The sequence below is a fragment of the Arvicanthis niloticus genome, chromosome 21 (genome assembly GCF_011762505.2).
Source record: "Arvicanthis niloticus isolate mArvNil1 chromosome 21, mArvNil1.pat.X, whole genome shotgun sequence".
In the NCBI taxonomy this organism is placed as follows: Eukaryota; Metazoa; Chordata; class Mammalia; order Rodentia; family Muridae; genus Arvicanthis; species Arvicanthis niloticus.
The window spans coordinates 7,345,311-7,368,672 of NC_047678.1; the positions used below are offsets into that span (position 1 = coordinate 7,345,311).

A 23,362-nucleotide genomic window follows, 5' to 3' on the forward strand; every position below is an offset into this window, starting at 1 on the left:
GCATTGCTCTTCATCTGCCTGCAGACATCCACAAGCATGAGAGGTAGAAAAGCCCAGATGCTTTTAGTCAGATCACAGATTCTGAGGATAAGAGCCTGACACTGCATGAGAAGTTGGGCTGGGTGATTTTCTCACAGGCTTTTATCATACATGGCTCATTTCACAAACACTGGTAAAGTGGGAAAATATTCTCCTCAGGATAGAGCACAAAAATTGTTTATGCAATACCACATGCTCAGCTCTGAAAATATATACATACAAAACACAATAATAACATTGTACAGGCTGAGCATGCTCCAGTTATGTAAGTAGGAACACACACACACACACACACACACACACACACACACGGATGTAACAACAGTAATGAAAACAGTAGCCATTATTTGGAAGAGGACAAGAAGAGGTATGTTGATATATAGGAGGATTCACAGTGAGAAACAAACATGAGATTCGATGTGAATATTATATCAAATAAAGAAATTGATGTTTTCAAAAATAAGTACATATATATTTTATTCTATTTTGGTTTATTTTGTCACATTTAGTTTTTATCTCTTAGAAGCCTGTTATTATTTTTTTCTAATGAGAGTCACAAAGGGAGTGGATCCAGAGGGAAGCGTGGTAGCAAGGAACTGGGGGTAGCAGAGACAATAGAAAGCACAATTAGGATATATTTTATGAGAAAAGAATCTATTTTCAATGAAAGGGTGAAAAATTAAAAATGCTCTCCTGTGAATTCTAGATACTTAATAGAACAAAAATAAAAGTACTGTATATACATATATAACATAAAAAGAAATAACAAAAATACTTTGTATGTACATAACATTAGCGTGAACACAAAGAGCCATTCACCTTATGGACAATGTCCTCTAGGACCTCCAGCCACCACGTGGCTAGATATACATACTGACTCAGATTTTTGGAAATTGATTTTTAAAGCTAGATGTATTTTTATTTTAGGTATGTGAGTGTTCACCTGTTTTAATATATGTGTTGCATTTGCATCTGTGTTTCATTTGTAGCCTCAAACTGGCTGTTGGGTTCCTCGGAACTGAAATTACAGACAGTTGTGTCTCTAGCTGACTTGTGTGTGTTAGAAACAGAAAGAGTCCTGTGTCCTCTACAGGAGCATCAGGGGATATTACCCTCTGAGTGGTCTCTTTAGCTGCTGGCATCAGGCTTTGCAGTATGAGCTAGACTCTGAGCGATAGCAGGACTTCTTTCACTGGTGGACAAAATTCATACTGCCCCTGAGGGTGAGCACTTGGTGGATCTATATAGGCAGCAGTTAGGAGTACCAAGGCATCTTATTGTGAACATGGTGTCTGTGTGAGCTTGTTTACAGGTTACATAGTTTACATGTTATATTGTTACATGGTCTACATTACATAAGCTTGCTACAGAGGGCTTTGTTTCAGAAAAGCTAGTTTTAGAGGGAGCCTGTGGCTCAGTTGGAACCCATTGTTCAGTTATAGGTCTATCCTTTCTAAAACAGGGGTTTGATCATCTATTATGCATAAAATGTGCTGTGGTGGTACAACTTTATAAACCAGTCCTTCAGAGTTACAGATAGGAAAATTCTAAGTTCCAGGTCATCTATCATAGTGGCATTCAGACCACCCTGGTATAGAGACATTGTTTCTGCACCATAGAAAGGAACAAGAGGGAGAGTGGAGCTTTGTCAGTTGCCCCTGTTGAGTCTGTGTATGGAGGACTTTGTGGAAACAGAACTTTTGTTTTTGTTTTTTGGTTTTTTTTTGTTTTGTTTTTTGTTTTTTGGTTTTTTTTGTTTGTTTGTTTGTTTGTTTTTGGTTTTTCGAGACAGGATTTCTCTGTGTAGCCCTGGCTGTCCTGGAACTCACTCTGTAGACCAGGCTGGCCTCGAATTCAGAAATCCACCTCCCTCTGCCTCCGAAGTGCTGGTATTAAAGGCATGTGCCACCACTGCCCAGCTGGAAACAGAATTTTCATGAGGAATGAGTAAACAGCGTCTTGCATGCACACAAACTGGTGGAGACTCTGCTATTCTCTTAGCTAGACTTAGTTCAGGCTAGCCACACAGTTTTGGGGGACATATTATCACCTATAATGACACCAAGCTACTTTTTCAGGTTCCTCTAGTTCAGATTGTATCTAGGTGTGGCCAGATAAAAAAGAACTTCCCTTTTTCACACCTTCATGTGAGAACTGGATTGGTGTGACTTGGAGACTGAGTCATTACTGGGACATCTGTAAGCATTGGTACCCTCCCAACTTTGTTCCCTAATGATCAGACTCAATTACTAAAAGGCAGGTGACAGTATGAGGATGGTTGAGGAAGGCCCTATTTACTAATCCAGGAATCCCACAGCTTCTTTGGGGTTGAAAGGTAGAGTACTTTCAGTTGTTTCTGTCAGGGAAGATGGCCACTGATGCATGAATGCAGCTAACACTGTAACCTTGGGTAAAAAGTCAGAAGTTTTCACAGCTTCTTACCTCCCTACATCCCATGAAGGCAACACCATACATTGTCATGAGATGTAGTGTATAAGGGTTGAGGAAAGAATGAAGAGTAAACAAGTCTTCTACAATGTTCTGGAGTAAAAACATTCCTGGCTCTGGGTACATTTACTCCTAGGTAGCTGAGTTCTTCTGGCATGTCACAGACATCACGGGGCTCTCCAGCAGTACCTGTGTTTTTTCCTACAGTATACACTAAAGAGATCCATTCCAGCCTAGAGAGTCTCATGGGAAGTCCTTCTCAACCAACTAAGAGGAAAGCCTTCATGTCCCAGTGAAGAGTTGGTCATTGAAGGCATTGAGTGGCTGTTGCTGTGTCCATGTGGCTCTAAGAAGGGTTAGCATGATGCCAATCAAGCAGCACACTCACACAGCATGCTCAGTCATGTGACTCTTTCTTTTGTGTTTTCATATGCATCTATATTTAGGCTTTATCTGTGATTCCTGTGATGTCCATTCAATGCCTAACTGATTGTTCACTACATGCAGTGATCTTCCTGACACACCAGTCTCACACTGATGACTGTACCTGGAACAAGCAGTCAGATCAAATGTACAAACATGCAGCAATTGTTCATTTCCTCTCATTTTCTGCCAAGAAGCTGACACAACTTCCTCTTTTTAATGCATCCCCAGATTCTATGATATTAAAGAAACTTGAAGCTATGCAAGCTATGTACAGTGAGGATGAGTCGGAACCAGAACTCCGTAATGTTACTTCAGTTCAAAGAATTGTATATGAAGGGGAAGGTACTGTGGGAATTTTGTTTAATTGTCTCTAGTGGTTGACAGTTTGTCGCATATATCAATCTACAGAAAAGTTTAAGGCTATTTTCCTATGTAGACAATGCTGATATATCTAGGTCTTTAACTGAAATACAACTACAGAATTTTCAAATGCATGTAATGTTTGGTCTCTCCTTCAATAGCATGAACCTGTGTAAAGCTGAGGCTCATCTTCCATGAGTTGGTAGGGTTTCCCCTGGTATAGACAGGAATTGGGTGAACTGCCCTCTAATACTGTCTCTCCTACACGGGTGATGTCAATTGAATATAGCAGAGTTTTCTCAAGAATGACTTGGTAAACATCCAATGACTCATGACTGAGGGTTAAAGTCAAACCAGGTAACAAAATTCCTCATCTTAATGAAGTGGCAAAGACCCCGGAAGTAGTCAGGTTCCACCTGTGTTTGGAGGTAAGAATGTGGGAGAAAGATATCATTAAGTATGGGGGGAGGGGATGTTTGTGCGCTTTTCCTCTTACAGGTGCACAGTGCTCACAGTGCCCGGGCTGCTTGTGCTTTAGTGCCATTGTGTCCTTTGTACCCAGTTATCCCCAGAATATTTACTTCTTTCAGCCTGTGATACTACCAAACCTTTAGGGTTTCAGGTTCAGTGACTAGTGCTATGTTTTAATTGTTCCCTATTTAAATAATGTTTGCAGTTATTGCTCCAAAATACCATGAAGGAAACAGTGTAAAGAAGTAATAGTTTATTTTTCAGACGATAAAAATAGGGAAGTTATATAAGTGGGAATCTGAGTTATCTCCTATTACACAATCGACTTCCCAGTGACAAATTTGTCAATTCAAAATGGAAGATACACATTTTATCTACAAAAATGTGTTTTACCCTCCCCAGACAGATGTGCAACAGATTTATTTCTTTGTGCAGTTGCTGGGGGGAATCATAACCCAAAGTGTAGAGCTAGGTCATCAGCCTCTGTAGCAATAGAGCTCAAGAAATACTTTTTACCACATTAAGGGTTCAGCAATCCCCGTGAGAGTGTCCAGCTTCCTAGCATCTCTCTGCAATAACTCAACCTAGTGAGATCCCATGCACTGATGAGCACCAAGAGTTGGCAGACACCTGAGTAATGCTCTTTATGTCCCAAAAGACATTCACAAGGATGGTAGATGGAAAAGTCCACATGCTTGATCAGATCAGAGAGTTCAAAGATAGGAAGATAACTACATTTAAGAAATAGATTGAGTGTGTTTGATAACTGGACTTACAATAGAGACTTACAATGGCTCATTACAGTTAGAACTGGTGAAAAGGCTTAACCAATCAGACAACATTAACAAGAGCCTTAAGAACCATGTTATGGGCAATATATGGGCAATGTCTACTAAGAACTCCAGTTGGGGCTTGGTTATTGAGCAGTGCTGGATCACTCTTTTTGCTATATATGCATCTTTGAAGGTGAGCTCAAACTTGATTCCAATATTCCTTCTATCACTAGTGGTCAGTCTTCATACTGCCTGCTGAGTCTGAGTGCTCAGTGGAACAATATAGGCAGCTATGAGGTCCATAGAAAGAGTTTGGCTGGGATGCTGGATGTGTTAAAATGCCTTCAGAGTCAGGCCTTTGACATGAAAAGGATTTGTCACAGAGAGCTAATATGGGCAGAATGTATAGTCCAGTTGGTTTAGTGTGTTCCTAGCACGTGACAGGTCCTAGTTTTGATACCACTGTCTCTGATATGCACCCATGGGGGCACACTTGTGTAACCATGGTTCTCCTGAAGTGGAGTGAAGAGAATCTTAAATTCAAAGTCACTATAAATAGGTATTTCAGGCCTAATCTTGGATTATAGATATTTCTGAAAATTTAAAAAAAAGCACATGTAGGGAGTGGGCTTATGGCAAATGCCCCCTGGAAGAGGAATTTTTAGATATGGGTCTTGAATGAGGCAGAATAGAGCAGGGATTGTATATACTTTGTGTACCATCAGTGTTCCACACTGGCCTTGCAGCTCCACTTTATCTAGGATGTCCATACAGTGGCTGAGGATGTTTGTCATCTAAAAAGCCACATGCATACATATCATCCAAATGCCAGACCATGTTTCTTCCCTGGTCATGTTGAAGACATCAAGGTTTGGCCAATATAAGAAATTTTGTTTTTGCCATACCAGCTAATGTGACAACTTGACTTCAAATGATGTGGAGTCTAAGTATTTGTAAGAAATACACAGGAATCTATAACCCCTAGTGGTGCAAATCCTTCACTGGGAGACACGGGACAAGTTGAAGATGCAGAAGGAATGCCACATATTTGTACTAAGCCAGGCCCTCTACTTTTGGATAAAACTACAATTTTGAGTCAGGGATTGAAATACAGAAACCAACTCTCTCTCTCTCTCTCTCTCTCTCTCTCTCTCTCTCTCTCTCTCTCTCTCTCTCTCTCTCTTTCTCTCTCTGACTGCTTCTGTCAGAATTTGAACACAATGAAAAGACTATAACTAGTATGGTACCCAAAGGTGAAAGATAAGAGGTCATACAATATTCTATATTTCCCAGTTCATCTGAGGCAATACCACATGTTCTCCATGACTGTTAAGTACCATGATTAAATAAAAAATGAAAAGTCAACAACAATCACATTCCCCATCCTAGATCTAGTGGAATATTCACTGTGAATTCAGTTACAGAGTCTAGCTGAGTTCCTCTGGTACTTAACAAACATCATTTCTGACAGACATCTAGTATTTAACAAACAAAGAGCATTTCTGCTCTACATGAGCCTTTCCTTATGGTTTACCATGGAGAGTCGTCTTTTAAACCTGAAAGTCTCATGGGAAGTCTTTCTGAAACTTATATTGTTTGAGAGACAGCATGGAGAACAGAGGAATTGTATGAACAACATTGTGTTCATGTGTTTCTCAGAAGGATGTGTCTCCCAACTGGTACCATGCCCATATAACACGTTCAAGTTCTGCTGTTCTTTTTATTATCATAGTCACATAAATGTAGATATTACCTAAGGTGTCTGTGGAGTGCTTAATCACAAAATGTGGTGACCTTCCCGAAGCACAGTTGAGTCTGATGACTACCTGGAAACAGGGAAGGAGATCATATTAACAAATGCACAACCATGATGAATTTTCTGTTTTGCTGCCATAAAGCTAACATAACTCTCCCTGTTGTGAATGTATTCTCAGTTTCCTCGCTGTTAAAAAGATTTTATAAGAAGGACCCACGTCCTTCCCAGGCTTGGGCGGAACCTCCAGGTCCTCCAAGTACTTCCAAAGAAACAGCAGCAGCAGGGGAACAAGGTACTGTAAATACTGAGGATTTGCTTCAGTTACCTGTAGTAGTTGATTATCCTGTGTCCCCTATGTAAAACTGTAAACAGACTTAGCCTCTTTTTAATAAGTGAAAAATGCTAATGTGTATCTCACCAGTAGAAATACAACCCTAAAAAGTACAGATGTACCTAAAAGCCACTTTGGCTCTCATTGGATAACATGAACTAGAGGAAAGGCAAGGCACATGTTGGATGATCCAGTGTGGCTTCACGTGATTTAGGCAGGACTAGGTGAGCCACTCTCTGTACTACTTACTCCTACATGTGGGTGATACATTTGGATTAGATCTGAAGAATCTTCAGAGTACAGGTGAATTATATAAAAACCTTCTTGGTCAGGTTCAGTGGGAGAGAGTCCCAGAAGTGCTCATGTTACACCCTGTGCTTTGAGAGTATGAGAGAGTGGGAAAGAAATCTGTAAGGACAAGGAAAATGGAAGGCTTCTCTGATTTTCCTCTTTCAGGGGCATAAGAATAAGTAGTAGCTGTCCACGGAAATGGCACCTAAATTATTTTTCCACCCCCTTTAACAAAAGACTTTGAGAAAAACAATCTAGGGATGAAAGGTTTATTTTGCCCCTTAGCTTGGGAATGCTGGGCATCTATAGAGTTAGAGAGAAGGCCAAAGTGGTATCACGTTATAACCACAGGTCAATGTTTAGACCCGTTTCAAGGGCACCCAGAGAATGGACTAGCTAAACTAACAGAAAGACATGAATAATGATTGAGTTTATAATTTCATAAAATATATGCAGAATATTAAAAATCAAAATATTTTTGTATTTTCACATACCCAGCATATGTAGTGCTTTCCATTAGAAATACATGACATCATCATGGTATATGCAGATAATGTCTTGACAGAAGAACACTTGATATGCAAGCAATGGCACCTGAGTCTGAATCCATAGGAAACACATAGAAAGACCAGACATATATGTGTGTGCTTATAAACATAGCGCTATCTGTGGTAGGGACAGGAGGACAGCTCTGACTTGATGTCTGCTGGCCTAACTTTAGCTTCAGTGAGAAACACTGCTGAAGGAAAGAAATCAGAGAAGTGATACAATACAGCAGAATAGTGGATACTCTCTTGTGGCCGCCATGAAAATGGGCACAGGCAGGCACTCACACAAAGGCGCGGATATCCCACAAGTGAATAAGCATACTTACATGCCCACATACACATGTACTCACAGACACTGGGCCTTAAAATAGTTTAGCCTTATTTTTCTTTTGTGTATAAACCTTTTGCCTACATATGTTTATGTGTATTCACCTTGTGAGTGCCTGGTGTACCCAGAGGTCAGAGGACAGTCAGATCCTCTGGAACTAAAGTTGATGAGCCACCATCTAGACTCTGGGAATCAAAACCAGCTTCCCTGCAAAAGCAACAATTGTTCTTAACCTCTGAGCCATCTCTCCAGCTTCTAGCACTTGGATGCTTATATGGCACGCATGGCTTCTGTGATAATTCCCTGTATAGCTCCAAGTATCCTCTTTTGTATGAACATTCGTGTATATATTTAAACGTACAGGTTTTGATTTAGCCCTTTAACAGGTCCTTGGTGCTAACCCTCTTTTGTCCTGTCTGGCCATCCCTCTCCCAACTCAGACCTCCCTCTCCACTATTCCTTCATATCACCTGCCCCCTTGAATATCTTTCTACCAATTAATTCTCCCTTTCCACGTTCCTAGACTTTACAGGTTCTGCCAATTAAACACACAAATGTTATGTTTCACACTAAAATAGGATACATGTTATGACTACACTTTTAAAGCTACCATTTAAAAAACTGGAGTTTTATTAGCACATTTCTGCATATGGCCATATTTCATGTTTTCATTTCTGATGGTTTTTCACACCTCATGGGTTTTTTTTTTTCATTTTATTTCTTATGTTTTTTGTTAACCAGACATTGCTATAAAATGAATGGTTTTGTCTACTTTAAAGTTGACTATTGTTTTATATCTCTACTTTCTTCAGTGACTTTCTGAATGAATTGCTTAGAGTCATTAGTTTCTGTCATGGAGCGTTTCCAGGGTTTTCTGTGTAGTAGTAAGTTAATGATTAGAATGAGTTGTAACTGTCCAGGACAGACATGGAACCGAGACTTGGTACTAGGACTCAGTGGCTCCGTTGAAAGGTAGCTTCAATACATCAGAGGTATAGAATTCTAAGCTGTATGTTGCTATGGGTACAAAGCTTCAATGTCAATGGGAAAGACATAAAGCTTCATGTCTTGTTTGTACTCAGAACTTTCTCTCTCTCTCTGTGTCTCTCTCTCTCTCTCTCTCTCTCTCTCTCTCTCTGTGTGTGTGTGTGTGTGTGTGTGTGTGTGTGTGTGTTTGTACATTGTCCTCCACAAGTGTAGGGTTTAGATTTTCAAAGAATGTGTGAAGTGTGTAGATCATCTCCACAATATTCATTGTGAGGTTTACCACTCATGGAATGTTTACCACTGAGGAAACCACCAGAAAACCACAATATGACCATGCTGTCAGCAACAGATTAGTTGGGAAAATTTTTTTCTATTCCAAGGACAGAAATTATGTAGATCTATTGGTCCACTCTAAAAATAATGTCTGCTCCAGAGAAAAGCTATACAGTAATCCCACCTTGGTCCTGCTCCAACACAACAACTTCTAAGGTTGTTCTTTCCCTGATACATGACTGCCCCTTTGTAGTCCATACACTGAACTGGGAGTGGAGCATGACACCACTGGAGGGTAAAATGCCACATAGTTCATTGTACTTGAATAACCTTCTGGGTTGCTGTAAGCCTCACTTGGTTTCCAGCATCCTGTGGTACCCAGGTGTACAGCAGAGGAGAGACTTTTCATAGGCTTTATCTTCTCATGTTCACCACTGTTACTTTAAAAACCATATTCCATTGGGTACCCTGGATTATCTGATCCTCAAGTTATTATCCTCGAGAGTTTGTACTAGATTCCACCTAGCATAAGTTTAAACTCATATTGTTTTTTTGGTCTTAGAAGATCAACTCTCTGATCTTCAAGTGATTGATATGAGTAAGAGACTTGAAACATTGGAAGAGTGTCTTGTCATCTATTGCTATCGGCATAGTGCAGGTGTTTCATTTTCCTTTTCTTCCTTGCTCCTCATTGACTCAGTGCTTTCACTGAGGATGTTCCAGTAGCCACTCAATCTAGCCTTTAAAGCATAGCCATCTTGTTGTGTAAGTTAAGCAGTGCTCTCTAAGGAAGCCATGGGCCACAGCACCAGTGATTAACAGTCACTCTATCTTCCTAGGAATGCAAAATGTTCCAGACATTAAACAGCTATTTTTTAAAAAAGGAGAGTTTGAACCTCATGATGAGGTAAGATGATTTTTCTTTGGCCGAAATAGAAATATTACTGTCTGAATTTCCTATTTCATTTATGTTTGGCTCTCAAAACATAATAGCATGTGTTATACATACTATGCTCTGTTTTATGGGATGGTAGAACAGTCCCTTACCAATGAAAACCTTATGGGAAAAGAGCTTTTATGAATGGCACAGTCAGGTATAGGATGGATACTAGCATCCATCCCTCTTGCTTAACTACCTTGTCGTGGATGACTGAACAGGAGTTAAAGATCCATCATTCACGCAAAGATCGTGGGCTTGTCACAGATATATCTTATCTCTGCTCTGCCAACTATTAATGTTGGGAGTACCATGCCTTTTCATTTCCAAGGAAGAGAAATAAAGATATGTGCCCACAAGTCAGGTGGAGTTGCCCTCAATCAATATGTCTTTGTTTCTGTAATTTCAGGGGTCCTGGGAAGAATACCAAAGCTGTAAGTATTGTTTAACTCCTTGCTGAGGAAAAATGTAAATGCTAAGATAGGTTTGGCATCTCTTACTGGCTTCTCTTTGATGGTCCAACCACCTTGTTGTTTCTGGGAGCAAGTCAACATGTTTTTTATTTTTTGTTTTTTGTATTTATAGATTTTTCTAGATCTACTTTTACAGTCAAGTTTCTGCATAGGTTTCTGTGAGGCCGTGTGCACATGGAATCCTGGAGTTTGTGTGCTTCAGTGTCTTGTGATTTTGAGTGGATATGATTCCGTGTGGTGTTATGGGTTATGGGAGATATACTTCATACTCCCATACACACTTAATTGAAGTTTTTAGTTTATTATCCCATTGGTTTCCGTGGCATTTGGGCCTGGATATTGTTATCATCCTTTCTTCAGAAAACAACCTAAGAATCCCTGGCTCTCAAAATTGTATGCAGAAAGAAAGTGAAAACATGAATCCATTCATGCCATGCAGTGCTCTCACTTCTTGGTTGAGTCTTAAATTCATTTAAGAAAATCTGAAGGCGCTGGGCTCTGAGTGCAGCATGCGGTTCAGAGATGCGGCCCATCCATGATGAGGTGTGTCTGTTGTCCAGTTAATTACATAAGGTAAACTAAGATGTTGCCACATATGCTTGAAGGCACTCACGGGAAAGTCCAAAGACTCCCTGCTGTGTCTGGTCATTTCACACAGTCATTTGGAGTTAAAAGCAATTATGAAGGACCCTAAGGAGACTACTACATCAGTAGGTTTTGGACTCATGTCTTAGAAGCTGGCCTGGAACATAAAAACAAAGTTACTGAAGTACTATAGTACACTTGATAATAGCTCTGTGAGAAATAAGATTTTCCAAACTTGCTTGCCAATCACCAAGAAAAGATTTAGTTGAACAGTCCTGTGCAGTTCTGAAAAACACCTGTTGGTAACACATATCTAGTGTTAACCAGTATACACACTGAGCTTTAAAACTTTTTATTTTTTTAAATTAAATCATATCAATTTTCTTTTCTCATTTTCTGGCCATTGCCATGTCGCCTACCTTGTTCTCTCTCAAACTCATGTCTGATGAACACAGTGTGTGTGTGTGTCTGTGTGTGTCTGTGTGTGTGTATGTTCATGTGCAAGTGTGTGTGTATGTTCATGTGCAAGTGTGTGTGTCTGAGTCTCCTGTTTGGTTTTAAAAAACCAACTAATCAGCTCTGAAAACTTATACATAAAAATAACAGGAAGTGTGGATCAGCTGGATTTCTCTTGTATTGTTTGAAGTGGTTTTAGTTAAAGAGCAAGGATTGTAGGTATCATTTTATTCTGGTTTCCCCCGTTTCTTGAATATCCTTCTACACTGGAGAATGGACTCATAGCAGTCCAAGCTATCTCCATATAATCCTTTGCACATTGAGAATGTTCCCTGAGTCTTTTCTAATCGCTAGTTATTAACAACCTGACAGTTACTCTGTTTTATCCTAGATTTCCCACATGCCATTCATGTTCCCGACTCTAGACAAACTGTAAGAACACTTTCTTTGTCTGCTATAGAAATTAAGGTCTGATTGTATTCCATTTGTGTTACTCTTTGAAAATTTTTTTCCTTTGTGGAATTCAGAGGTTTGTTTGTCTATTTTACTAGTGAGTCTCCAGCTCTCTGGTGTTACTGATATTACCATAATCATTAAAATTGGACCATAGAGGCAGTTTCCTCAAAAATGACTTTCCCTGCTCTATTAAGGATTGTGTGCCTGCAATGTAAATGGGCTGGAAAGTCCACCGTGGGAAAGACTCTTTCCATCTTTACCTGTGTCACTTGCAGCACCATAGGGCTTGTGTCTATTGTTCCTAAATCATCCAGAGAAAGGCAGACCATAGTGACATATACAATAGGGGCCAATCCTGACAATGCTTTCTTTTTTATAGTTGCAGATGGTTTCCACCATGGTAGAGAGTTGTAAGTATCTGAAGTCCCTCCCCTGTTCAGGAAATATCTTAGTGTTTCATTTCTGAGAAACCTCACTCCAAGTTCCTTTTGGGAAGAAGGGCTGAAGGTTAAATGAGAGAAAATGATTCTGCCATAGAGGCTCCCTGGAAAATGCCAAGAAGAACTAGGGTTAATTTCATGAAAACCAGTGTGGCTTCATGTGATACACCCCACTCTGATTTTCTTGCATATATAGCCCAGGTGGGAGACTCGGATGTTGAAGAACAACAAGAACAACTGGATAGTAAAGAGAATTTTCCTGGTAAGTAACAATGTCCTGTGGAGATCAACAGGACAGGGCTCAAGAAGCAGTGGGGTTGTACATTCTGCTCACCAGGCTGAAGCAGTGGGAAAGGCATCAGTGAGATGTAGGAGATTTGTTTGATTCTCCTTCCAGCCATAATGGTAAAGAGGAATAGAAGCAAAGCACACACACACACACACACACACACACACACACACACACACACACACACACACTGGAAATTAAAGATGAGCCAGAGGATTTGGGGGAATGGCTTTTTAATCAAGAGCACTGACTGCTCTACCAGAGGACAGAGATTCTAATTTCAGCACCCATATCGCTGCTCAAATCCATCTGTAACTCCAGTTTTAAGGCATCTGATGCTCTCCTCTGGTCTTGATTGGCACTGCATGCATGTAGTACACAGGCATTTCCAGGCAATACAGCTGAAATAAACTTAAAAAGCAAAGCCTTCTCCCTGCCTCTCTCATTGAAAAAGCTCCAAGCCTCTGATTGTAATCAGTAGATCTCCTTGCTCATTGCTTGTTTGACATCTGGTGTTCACTTCGGATTGCTGATTTGGGATAGAACTCTCAGTTGAGTATAACTCTCTGTAGTCACTGAGATGTCCCTGAGTACAAAGGCCATGAAGTGTGGGCCCAATAATGCAGAAGAAAGAAATCCTCTTCCAGCTGGTCCTGCAGGATTTATCACAGCACCTCCATGGTCCTCTCTTGCCTGTTAAGTCTCTCTATAAAGGGCACTCTATGGGTGGATGGCAGAGTGAGTAGGCTGGTCTCACTGCAGCATCTTCTGTAACATGAGGAGTCAAAGAACCAGTGGAAAGCTGAGGCTGATATGTTGTGAACTAGTATGGCTGTATCTTCTATAGGCAGAAGTGAGTGAGCCAGCCACTCTGTTTATTTTCTTGTAGATGCTTATGAAGTACAGCGCTGGGAAATGAGAAAAAGACCAAGCACTCTTTCTCCTGGTAGGTAACTGCATTCTCAGTCTATACTGTCATGTGGGGAAGGTGTCAGTAGGGAAAAGGATAGAGGGAGGGATATATGTGAGCTCATTACCAGCCTGTAGACTGACCTGTAGTGTGAATGGGTCAAAGAACACGTTGACACCTGTATTAGAACCTCTGACCTAGTACTTGACAATGGATCTAGAACTTGGGTCCAGCTATGACCTGCTTTTCAGATATTTCTAATTCAGAGTGGTCACATATGTTCCCAGGATTTAAAAGGCATGGACACTTGTATTTTCTTTTCAATGTCCTTTCTGGCTTTATCCTCCTACCTGTGTCTGAACCTCACTTCCCTGCCATGTCTCATCAGATAGATCTCCTTGTGTTGTCCTCCCGTATGCCAGGTCTTTTCTCTGGACACTCTGAAACGTTTGTGTACTTCATGCTTAGTATATTTCTCAGCTGTCTCCTCTTGTCCAGAGCATGAATGAAAGGAGACTACATTCCCCAAAGTCTTCTGTGAAAGCCCTGTAGTGGGGTCAGAGCTTCCTTTATTGTGAAGTCAGTCAGTCTGTCTGTCTGTCTGCCTGCCTGCCTGTCTTTTATTCTACGTTTAATACATTGATTCTGCCTTGTATAAACTCAAGGATTCCTTTTTCTTATCAGGTGTCCACAGAGACGCAGGTGCCCAGCTCATTGGCCAGATTGTCTGACCCTGATTCTGACTCTTACCCACAGCCTTTCCCAGCCTCTTCCCTATTTCCTGAGCAGCATAGTGACTCTGCACTTTGTGCCTAGTAATCCATAAAACGCTGATTCTGCTAATTTGGTTGCACTGCCCACCTAATGTGACCTAACCATCTAATATGTGGTCCCCTGGATTCATTCCCGTTTTGTGCCTAAGTTTATTCAGTTGTCCCCTTCCCTTGAAACTCAGCCTCACTTGAGGCCCGCACAAAGTTCATGGGACAGCCAAAATCCAAATGGGAAGTGTATACAATGGGACATTGCTTAGGGACATGCCCAATAAGACATAGCTGAATCTTGCCAAGTCATCTGGTTCATGCCTTCCTTTGTGGAACAGTGGTGAAAGGTTATTATTGCCCCACTGAGGAAAGCAGGGGAGCTGAACAGAATGGGGACAGGGATGCTGAGCACAGCCCAGTGAGCAAGCTAAGCTTTGTTTCTGATATAAGAGAGACCTAAAGAGAACATCCAAAAGTTGCATCCGACAGAACAACAGCCAATACAATTTTTCCCAGACAATGTTGATATAAGAAACGTAGGATATGTGTTGGAAGTCACTCACCTGACATGGTCAACTTGCTGCTTGTAAGAAATACCCAACAGGGTCCCAAAGCTTTGTGCCACACTCATTTCCTATTTTGAACCTCTTTGTACTCTGTTCCTAGCGGTCAACACACTATTTGTACGGCGACCAATGTCTTCCGAGTCTGATGAGGAAAGTACACCCATCAGAAGGAAGAAGAGGAGAAATAAGAGGCACCTTTAATTAAAACCCTTCCCTTCCATATTTCCCCTGTGAGTACAGCACACCCAGATGCTTCAGGAACTTAAAAAGCACTGGAGGTGGTAAGGGGGAGTGCACGGAGAAACAGAGATAGACATTCTAAGCCTCTAGTTCACCAGGATAAAGAATTGCTGTATCAAAACCTTGTAGAGTTGTCAGGAGATGTTGAGAAAAGAAGGGTGGATGGATACAGGGCAGGGCATATGGGGAGGGGGTTGAGGTTTGGAAGGACAATGTTAGCAAGATAAAACAATAGTGTGAGGTACAAATCCCAAGGTGGGAAAGGAATCTGGCATCCAAGGGAACCATCAGAACACGTAAAGTCCCCATGGACGGTTTCTTACTTAGACTTACTATTGCTATGATGAAACACCATACAAAACTTGGGAAGGATAGGGTTTATTTGGCTTACATATCCTGAATCACAGAACATTGAGAGAAGCCAATTGAGAAACTCAAACAGTGAAGGAACCTGGGAGCAACATTGATGCAGAGGCCAAAGAAGATTCCTGCTTACTGCCTTGCTTCTTAATGCCTTACAAAGCCCACATTCTTATAGAATGCAGGATCTGCAGACTATAGCTGGCCCCACACACAATAGGCTGAGGCATCTCACATCAATCACTAATTAAGAAAATGTCCTGTAAGCTTGCCTCCAGCCTGGTCTTTGTAGAGGCAATTTCTCCACGGAGGCGCCCTCCTCTCAGATGACTGTAGCTTGTGTCAAGTTGACATTAAAATAGCCAAGACTAAGGTCATGAGGGTGGACGGCAAATACATAAGTCAAGTCATGAAGCACCATAAGGAAGGACTATATGTTGGTGGAGTGGGGCTAATTGTGTCAAAGAATATATAAATGGCATCAGGAGTAAAGAGTGGGGAGGTGAGGCTGAAAGGTGAGAGCGGAGAAACCTTGCCAGGCCAGATTCAATAACACTCAGTACAGGGCTGAAGAGACTTGATGGATCGAGAAAGGTGATTGTCCAGGAGCTCTTTCTACTGCAAGGTACCAAGATCCCCAAGATCTGTGGTGCCATCCCATTAGAAACCACACCTCTACCTTGCCAGGGCTTTCGGTAGGTATGAGGTACTGGAGGCACTGAGAGTTGGAAGAGACAGGAAGCAGACCTTGAACATAGCACAGTTTTGGGGGGAAGTGGATATTCTCACCTACAACAGGCCTAAGAAAGGCTGTTCAAGCTACTACAGAGTTCCATGTCTTTTGAAATAACCCTTTATTTCTTCTCTGTTCACAGGCCCCATGTCCTTGTTATGAATTGGGGGGTGGGTGGGAGCGGGGGGGGGGGGTCTTCAGTAGCCCGAAGAGGAGAGATGTTAACCAATGGCCAGAACAAACAGGGTACAAAGCTTCTACCAGGTGTATGAATCCAGGGACAGTTGCTTTGTCTCCTGTAAAGACCTCTGGTAAGATCTAGGACCTTGCTTTGCTCTTGAATCTCTGTTATCGCCTCGTTAGACTCCTATTCCCCCTGATACTGTACTTGCCAGGTTGTTCTGTCATTTCAAACTTAACTGTAGAAATGCCTAGGTGAGTTGGTTTATTCCGTCAACTTGTAAGGTGATGTAGATTTATCTGAAAGGTGGGAATCTCAATTGAGAAAATGATTCCATAAGATCCACCCACAGGGCATTTTCTTTCCTGTATTTTTTCGACTAATTTATTTATTCACTTTATATGTCAACCTCAGCCCCAGCTGCTCCTAGTCCCCGCTCCCTGGCTCACATGGCCCCTTGCCCAACTCCCCACTCCCCTTTTCCTTTGGGAATGGGGAGGTCCCTCAACAGGAACCAACCCATTCTGCTACCTCAAGTCACTGCAGGACTGGGTATATATTCTTCCACTGAGGCCAGACAGGACAGCCCAGTTAGGAGAGCAGGCTCCACAGGCAGACAGCAGAGTCAGGGTAAGCCAGCACTCCAGTTGGTGCATCTGTATGAAGACCAAGCTGCACATCTGTGCAGGGTGGTAGCTCCAGCACTTGTATGCTCTTTGATTGGTGGTTCAGGCACTGGGAACCCCTAAGGTTCCAGGTTAGTTGACTTTGTTGGTCTCCATGTAGAGTCCATATCCCCTCCACATCTGTCAATCCTTCCCCCAACTCTTCCACAAGACCCTGAGCTGAGTCTAATGTTTGACTGTGAGTCTCTGGATCTGTTTCAGTCAGCTGCTGGGTGGATCTCCTCAGAGGACAGTTATGTTAGGCTCCTGTCTGCGAGTATAGCAGAGTATCAGTAAGAGCATCAGGGATTAGCTCTTGCCTATGGGTTGCTTCTCACGTTGAGCCAGTCATTGGTTGGTCATTCCCTCTGTCTCTGTGACATCTTTATCCCTGAACATTTTGATGATGGGACAAATTTTAGGTCAAAGGAATTGTGGGTAAGTTGGTGTTCTTATCTCTCCACTAGGAGTCCTGCCTAGCTAGAGATGGCCTCTTCAGCCTCTGTATGACCCAATGCTAGGAGTCTCAGCTAAAGTCACCCTCATAGACTTCCTGGAGTCTCCCCATCCCAGGTCTCTGGCACCTCCTAGAGATGCACACACCACAACATGCCATCCCATCTACCTTCAATTTCTGTTCACTCTCTCTGCCCCCTTTCTCACCCTGTTCCCTCCATCCATCCACTTCCAATCACAATGTTATTTCCCCTTCTGAGTGAGATTGCAGTACCCTATCTTGGGCCCACCTTGTTACTTGGCTTCTTTGGGTCTGTGGATTATAGTGTGGGTATGCTGTACTTTATGAATAGTATCCACGTATAAGTGAGTATATGTCATGCATGTCCTTTTGAGTCTGGGTTACCTGACTGAGCATGATATTTTCTAGGTCCAGCCATTTGCCTGCAAATTTTAAGATGTTCTTGTTTTTAATAACTGAGTAGTATTCTCTTATGTTAATGAACCACATTTTCATTTTTGATTTTTGGTTGAAGGGCATCTGGGTTGTTTTCAGTTTCTAACTGAAATAAATAAAGCTGCTGTGGATACAATTCAGCAAGTGTCCTTATGCGATGGTGGAGCATCTTTTGGGTATATGCCCAGGAGTGATACAGTTAGATATTAAGGTAGAACTATTCCTAATTTCCTGGAAAAAAAACCTACCCAATTTATTATCAGAGTGGTTATGGGTTTGCATTCCCACTAGCAATGCAGGAGTGTCCCCTTGCTCCACATCATTGTCAGCATGTGCTGTCCCTTGAGTTTTGGATCTTAGCCATTCTGATACATATAAGGTGGAATCTCAGAGTTGTTTGGATTTGCATTTTCCTGATGATGAAGGGAATGGATCATTTCTTTAAGTGTTTCTTGGCCATCCAATATCCTCTGTTAAGAGTTCTGTTTAGCCCTGTACTCTATTTTTAACTGGGTTATTTAGTTGGTGTCTAACTTCCCGAGTTCCATATATTTTGGATATTTTACCACTCTCAGATGTAGAGTTGGTGGAGACTTTTTTTCTATTGTGAAGCTTCTCAGTTTCGTGAGGTCCCCTTTATGAAATGTTGATTGTAGTGCCTGAGCCATTGGTGTTGTGTTCAGAAAATCGTCTCCTCTACCAATGTATCCAAAGCTATTCCTTCATTCTCCAATGTATTCTCCACTGTCTTCTATTAGATTTAGTGTATCTGAGTTTATGTTGAGGTCTTTGATCTACCTGGACTTGAGTTTTGTGCCAGGCAATAAAAATGGATCTGTTTGCATTCTTCTACATGCAGACATTCAGCTAGACCACCAACACTTGTTGAATATGTTGTCCTTTTTTCCATTGTATGGTTTTGGCTTCTTTGTCAAAAGTTAAATGTCAAATGGTGTGTGGGTTTATGTCAGGGACTTTGATTTAATTCTTTTGATCAAGCTGTCTGTTTCTTTACAAAGTATCCAGGATTCTTTTTATCTCTATTGCTCTATAGTACAGCTTGGAATCAGAGACGGTGATACCTCTGGAAGATATTTGATTGTACGGGATTGTTTTAGGTATCCTTTTCAACCCTCAAGACTCATTCTTCAGACAGGCTAGTCTGGGCACAGCAAGGTGCACAAAGTTGATGATAAAACATACTTTCCTGGCACACATGATGGCACATACCTGTATTCCCTGCAACCTGGAGGGTGAGGCAGGAGGATTTCAAGGCCAGCGTCCCTGTCACAATAAACTTACAAAATGTGTGTAATTTTCAAAATGTCAGAGAGCTTTCTTGTGTATATATCAAATTAACACATGAAAGAGCTTATCTTATGTATTATTACTCCTAACTAGCAACTTAGGCATCGATACATCACGAATTCATTGAATGGCACAGTTGCTTGGCTGTTCATATACAATTTGAGAGGAAAATGCTATGATAAATATGCTAAGTTGGATGTTGCAAATGCCCAACAAAATGTAAACACTTGTGGCTATATGTCATATATGAAACAAATTAGATGTAGCCTTCCTAGATAAAGCTCTGCTAGTTAAACAGTTTATTGTTAGGGTGTTTTCTATATTTTCTTTAGAAATAGCTGAGAGGAGTTAACAGACAACAGTCCAGATTACCTTACAAAGCTAGTTGGTTTTCAAGACGTCAGAAGTCCATAGAATTGACGTTACAAACATTTTTATATTAATGTTCACTTTGATTAGAGACCTGTCTGCTCCTGACAGCTTCCTGTCTTGGATTCTAAGAAGAAATTGAGCATCTTTGGAGTTACTCCAGCTGTGGGGAGACAGCCACTAGGCAAGAATTGCCTCTTTCCATCTACAGACAAATTATTGTCCAGAAAAGGACACACTTGCAGAATAGTCGACTGATTATAGCTGCCTTGACAGAGTAATCAGCCCTTAATAATTCTGCATCACAAATGTCTGTCAGATGATTCTGGGCCAGAAGGCTGAAGATTTGATGCTCTAACACTCTGTAGTATAGGGACTGTCCAGGTGTTCAGCAGTTTCTATAAATTGGCTAAGATTTAGAAGCTATGCTTAGTGCTTCCCATAATTTCAGTTAACTCAGTCATTCTGGATTTCTGACGGGGTTGAAGACCTATAGTCTCATAGCCAATCCTGGCTAGTTATTTTGAGATAAAAGATCTGAGTGGGTGGTTTTCAGCTTGACATTCACGCTAAAGTCAAGAAAAAAAAGCCAGGTTCAAAACTAAGTGTTTTAGTTAGGAGAGATGACCGAAGTTCTGGTTAGTCAACAAAATGATGGACTGGGTATTAGGACTATCTTGTACCTCACTTGTACAAATAGGCATAATTAAGCTCTAATTGTATTTTGAGAGAAAAGCTTTATTTTAACAGGAAGGGTGATATGTAGGAGGAGCTAAGGGAGAAGGAGTACTGAGAGGAAGAGAAGGAATAAGGAGAGGAGAAGAAGGAGGAGAGCTGAAGCTAGGTGATGAGAGAGAGGAAGAGAGAGGGGAGGGGCATGGAGGCAGATGTTCACGTGTCTCCGCCAGTCAAAGATAGTTGATATATCTAGGTTGGGTATTGAGTTACACTTCTGATTGAGTATTACCAAACTTATAAAACCTTTGATTAACATTTAAAAAATTGTATAAAAGGAAAAGGGGGCATGGGATAGGGGTTTTCTAGGGAGGGGAAATGGGGAAAGGGGATAGCATCTGAAATGTAAATAAAATATCCAATAAAAAATAACTAAATCTTAAAAACTATTTTTATAAAAAGACATTGTAGTTATGCATGTGTAGATGGTGGAGTCCATGTTGCTATTTGGAAAGTATTTTATAGCCTTGCTCATGGCAACTCTGTGAGCCAGACAGCAGGATGGTTTCCCCAAAGGCAGGGTATCTCTTTGCATTGAATCTTTCTTAGTCTGGTGGATGAACCAAGGAGGGTTACATGGCTAAGAATGCAATAATACAGTCCAGCTCCTGTATTCTCAAAGAATGCTGTATATCTGGGGCTTTGACATCCACTTGTGCATTAAGAAAGCTTAGTCATGGGAAAGTTAATACCTTATGCTCAAGTACACAGGGTTGGTGATGTAAACACATGCATATGATAGCACACAGGAACACAAGCACACAGGAACACAGCAACACAAGGTTTGAGGAAATCAATAGTGGGGAGTACATGACAGATAAAAATTACTGAACCTTCCTGAGCAGAGATCTGCTGTAGAACTGAGGGATGGAAAACATCATCTTTCCCTCCCTGAACTCAACTTTCTCTTTTCCTTCCTAGTATTAAGAGCATTATGGAGAAGGAACCAGATTTCTGTGCTCTACAGCATCATTTGACACATCATGCTACCTGGCCTGTTTATGGACAACATACAATGAGACCGACGTCAGAATGACTTGACCAGCTGTCTGCCTAGGTTAACGAAGCTCTGTGACCAGTTTCTCCCTATCTGCCCTGCCTATTTAGCCAGATTGCCTTCTTTTTATGATAAAATCTTCTAAAAGTTATCCATCTCTCTAGAGTTTTATACCCCTTTCATAGCATCTCAGTTGTGAAAGTGGTTTTCAGTGTAGCATTTGATTTTTCTCTCTTTGGGCTTTTCTCCTGGTCCTCAGGTTTCTAATAGAAAAGGGCCTAAACCATTGCTGTTGACACCTGGCCATTGGAGCCTTCTACATACCACACAGCCAGCTGATTTCCATAGAGCTGCTGTGGGAGTCTTAGGGTGAGCTCTGCAGATATGGATGGTGTCCTACTCTGGCTGAGCTCATACAAACTTGAGTAGTGTACATGCAGGAGGCAGCCCCTCCCAAGTCCTTCCCTCATTCAATCTGGCAGTTCCCTTGGTCAAGCTCCCTTGATGCTGGCTTGAGCATGGTCTCCTCATGGGGTGACCAGTCAGCTAAATGCATTCCTAGCTGCTTGTTTGTCCCACCAAGCTGCAAGAGTCCTTAGCTCCTAGATTACCTGTGTTTGATCTCTTGATGGCTTTTCCAGACAGGGTACAACTTTCAGAAACCTGCCATCTTCACAAATGCTTGTAATCATGTGTTTCCCAGGAACTCTCACATCCAGACCCTGTGATAAGTACCAGGACATGTGAGTCTGCTAGGAGACAGTGCTTCTTTTGTAAAACACTTCCAGTTGAAAGGAACCTCTTCTTGGTTTGGAATAGTGGCAAAGGGTCCTAGTGAGAATAATGATAATGACAGCACTTTCTACACCTGCAAATTCCCTTCCTTCAGAGAATCTTATCATAGCTTGCTTTTTAAACTGATCCAGAGGTTTAGTTATTGGTAGGAAGTGGTCAGAAACATGCTGGCTACCTATTGGCAAATCTGTATGAATGTGTATCATGGCCCTTCTCCGTATCCTGTGGTAAGTATACTATTTCTTACCTGCATTGCTCTCTACTCTGGGCTGTCACATTTACATAAGCCCCCTGCAAGAGCCTTCTTCAAAACTCATACACATCATGCATGTAGACCTGAAACAGGGAGAGTCAATTCCTCAAGGAGCTGTGCTTGATCAAGGTAGGCTGGGGGACAGCTGATGAAATCTTCTCTCTTCTTATCCTGACAGGAATCCCAGGCATGGAACCTCTGTGCCCATGGTGGTGATCAGCTAGTTAAGTCACCCTCAAGGTGGCCTTGCCTCTACTGACTTACACAATTCCTTGTCCTGGGTGCCTGTTTTGCTGAGGATCCAGGATAAAACAACATGACCATCACTGTAGAAGGTGTTGATATTTTATTATCCATTTTTCCCACATTGGAGACTACAAGAGGGAAAGAGTCATCTGGCATCCGTCCATACTTTATTATTATAAACAGAAACTAACAGTCACAGTCACTGTCGAGCAGAAGCTCTGACTAGGTAGCAGCAGGTACATGTTCCTGGTCATAAAGGTTCACGTTCTTGCTCTGGATTGAGGATGGGAGTGACAAGAGTAACAGCTCAACTTTAATTCCAATGTTGTTAAGGAATGTTCTTCATGAGATAGGCAGATTGGAGCCCAGGGCCTGACATAATTTTGTATTTGTGTCAGCTTCTCTTTTGTCCTTCAAGCAGGAACAGAATTCCAATAACAAAAAGTGTTGAGGCCCACATTCTGCCTCAACACTTACTCCACAACACTTTTGGGGCTAAGTGCTCTGGTCAAGAGAGAGTGTGGCTCTTGGGGCAAGAGACTCGAAGAATGGAGACAAGACAGGGTGTGATTCAGTCTCTTCTATTTTCTCAAGTCTCTCTTATTGAAGGGAATTCTGAGGTATTTATATACACAAGTAGGAGAACACAGGTGAAAACAC

At 41.6% G+C, this 23,362-nt stretch overlaps 1 protein-coding gene across 1 annotated transcript in view; it reads left to right on the plus strand.

Annotated features, from left to right (window-relative positions):
* The window catches only part of LOC117693628 (uncharacterized), a 65,992-nt gene extending 44,433 nt beyond the window's left edge, over positions 1-21,559 (plus strand). The window contains exons 16-26 of the mRNA XM_076917335.1: positions 3,142-3,255; positions 6,452-6,565; positions 9,871-9,938; positions 10,378-10,402; positions 11,874-11,914; positions 12,318-12,348; positions 12,575-12,640; positions 13,557-13,613; positions 15,008-15,137; positions 16,383-16,551; positions 21,333-21,559. Coding sequence (XP_076773450.1) covers positions 3,142-3,255; positions 6,452-6,565; positions 9,871-9,938; positions 10,378-10,402; positions 11,874-11,914; positions 12,318-12,348; positions 12,575-12,640; positions 13,557-13,613; positions 15,008-15,108 — 617 coding nt within the window. The 3' untranslated portion in view covers positions 15,109-15,137; positions 16,383-16,551; positions 21,333-21,559. The remainder of the gene's footprint in view (positions 1-3,141; positions 3,256-6,451; positions 6,566-9,870; positions 9,939-10,377; positions 10,403-11,873; positions 11,915-12,317; positions 12,349-12,574; positions 12,641-13,556; positions 13,614-15,007; positions 15,138-16,382; positions 16,552-21,332) is intronic.
* The last annotated feature ends 1,803 nt before the right edge of the window (positions 21,560-23,362 follow it).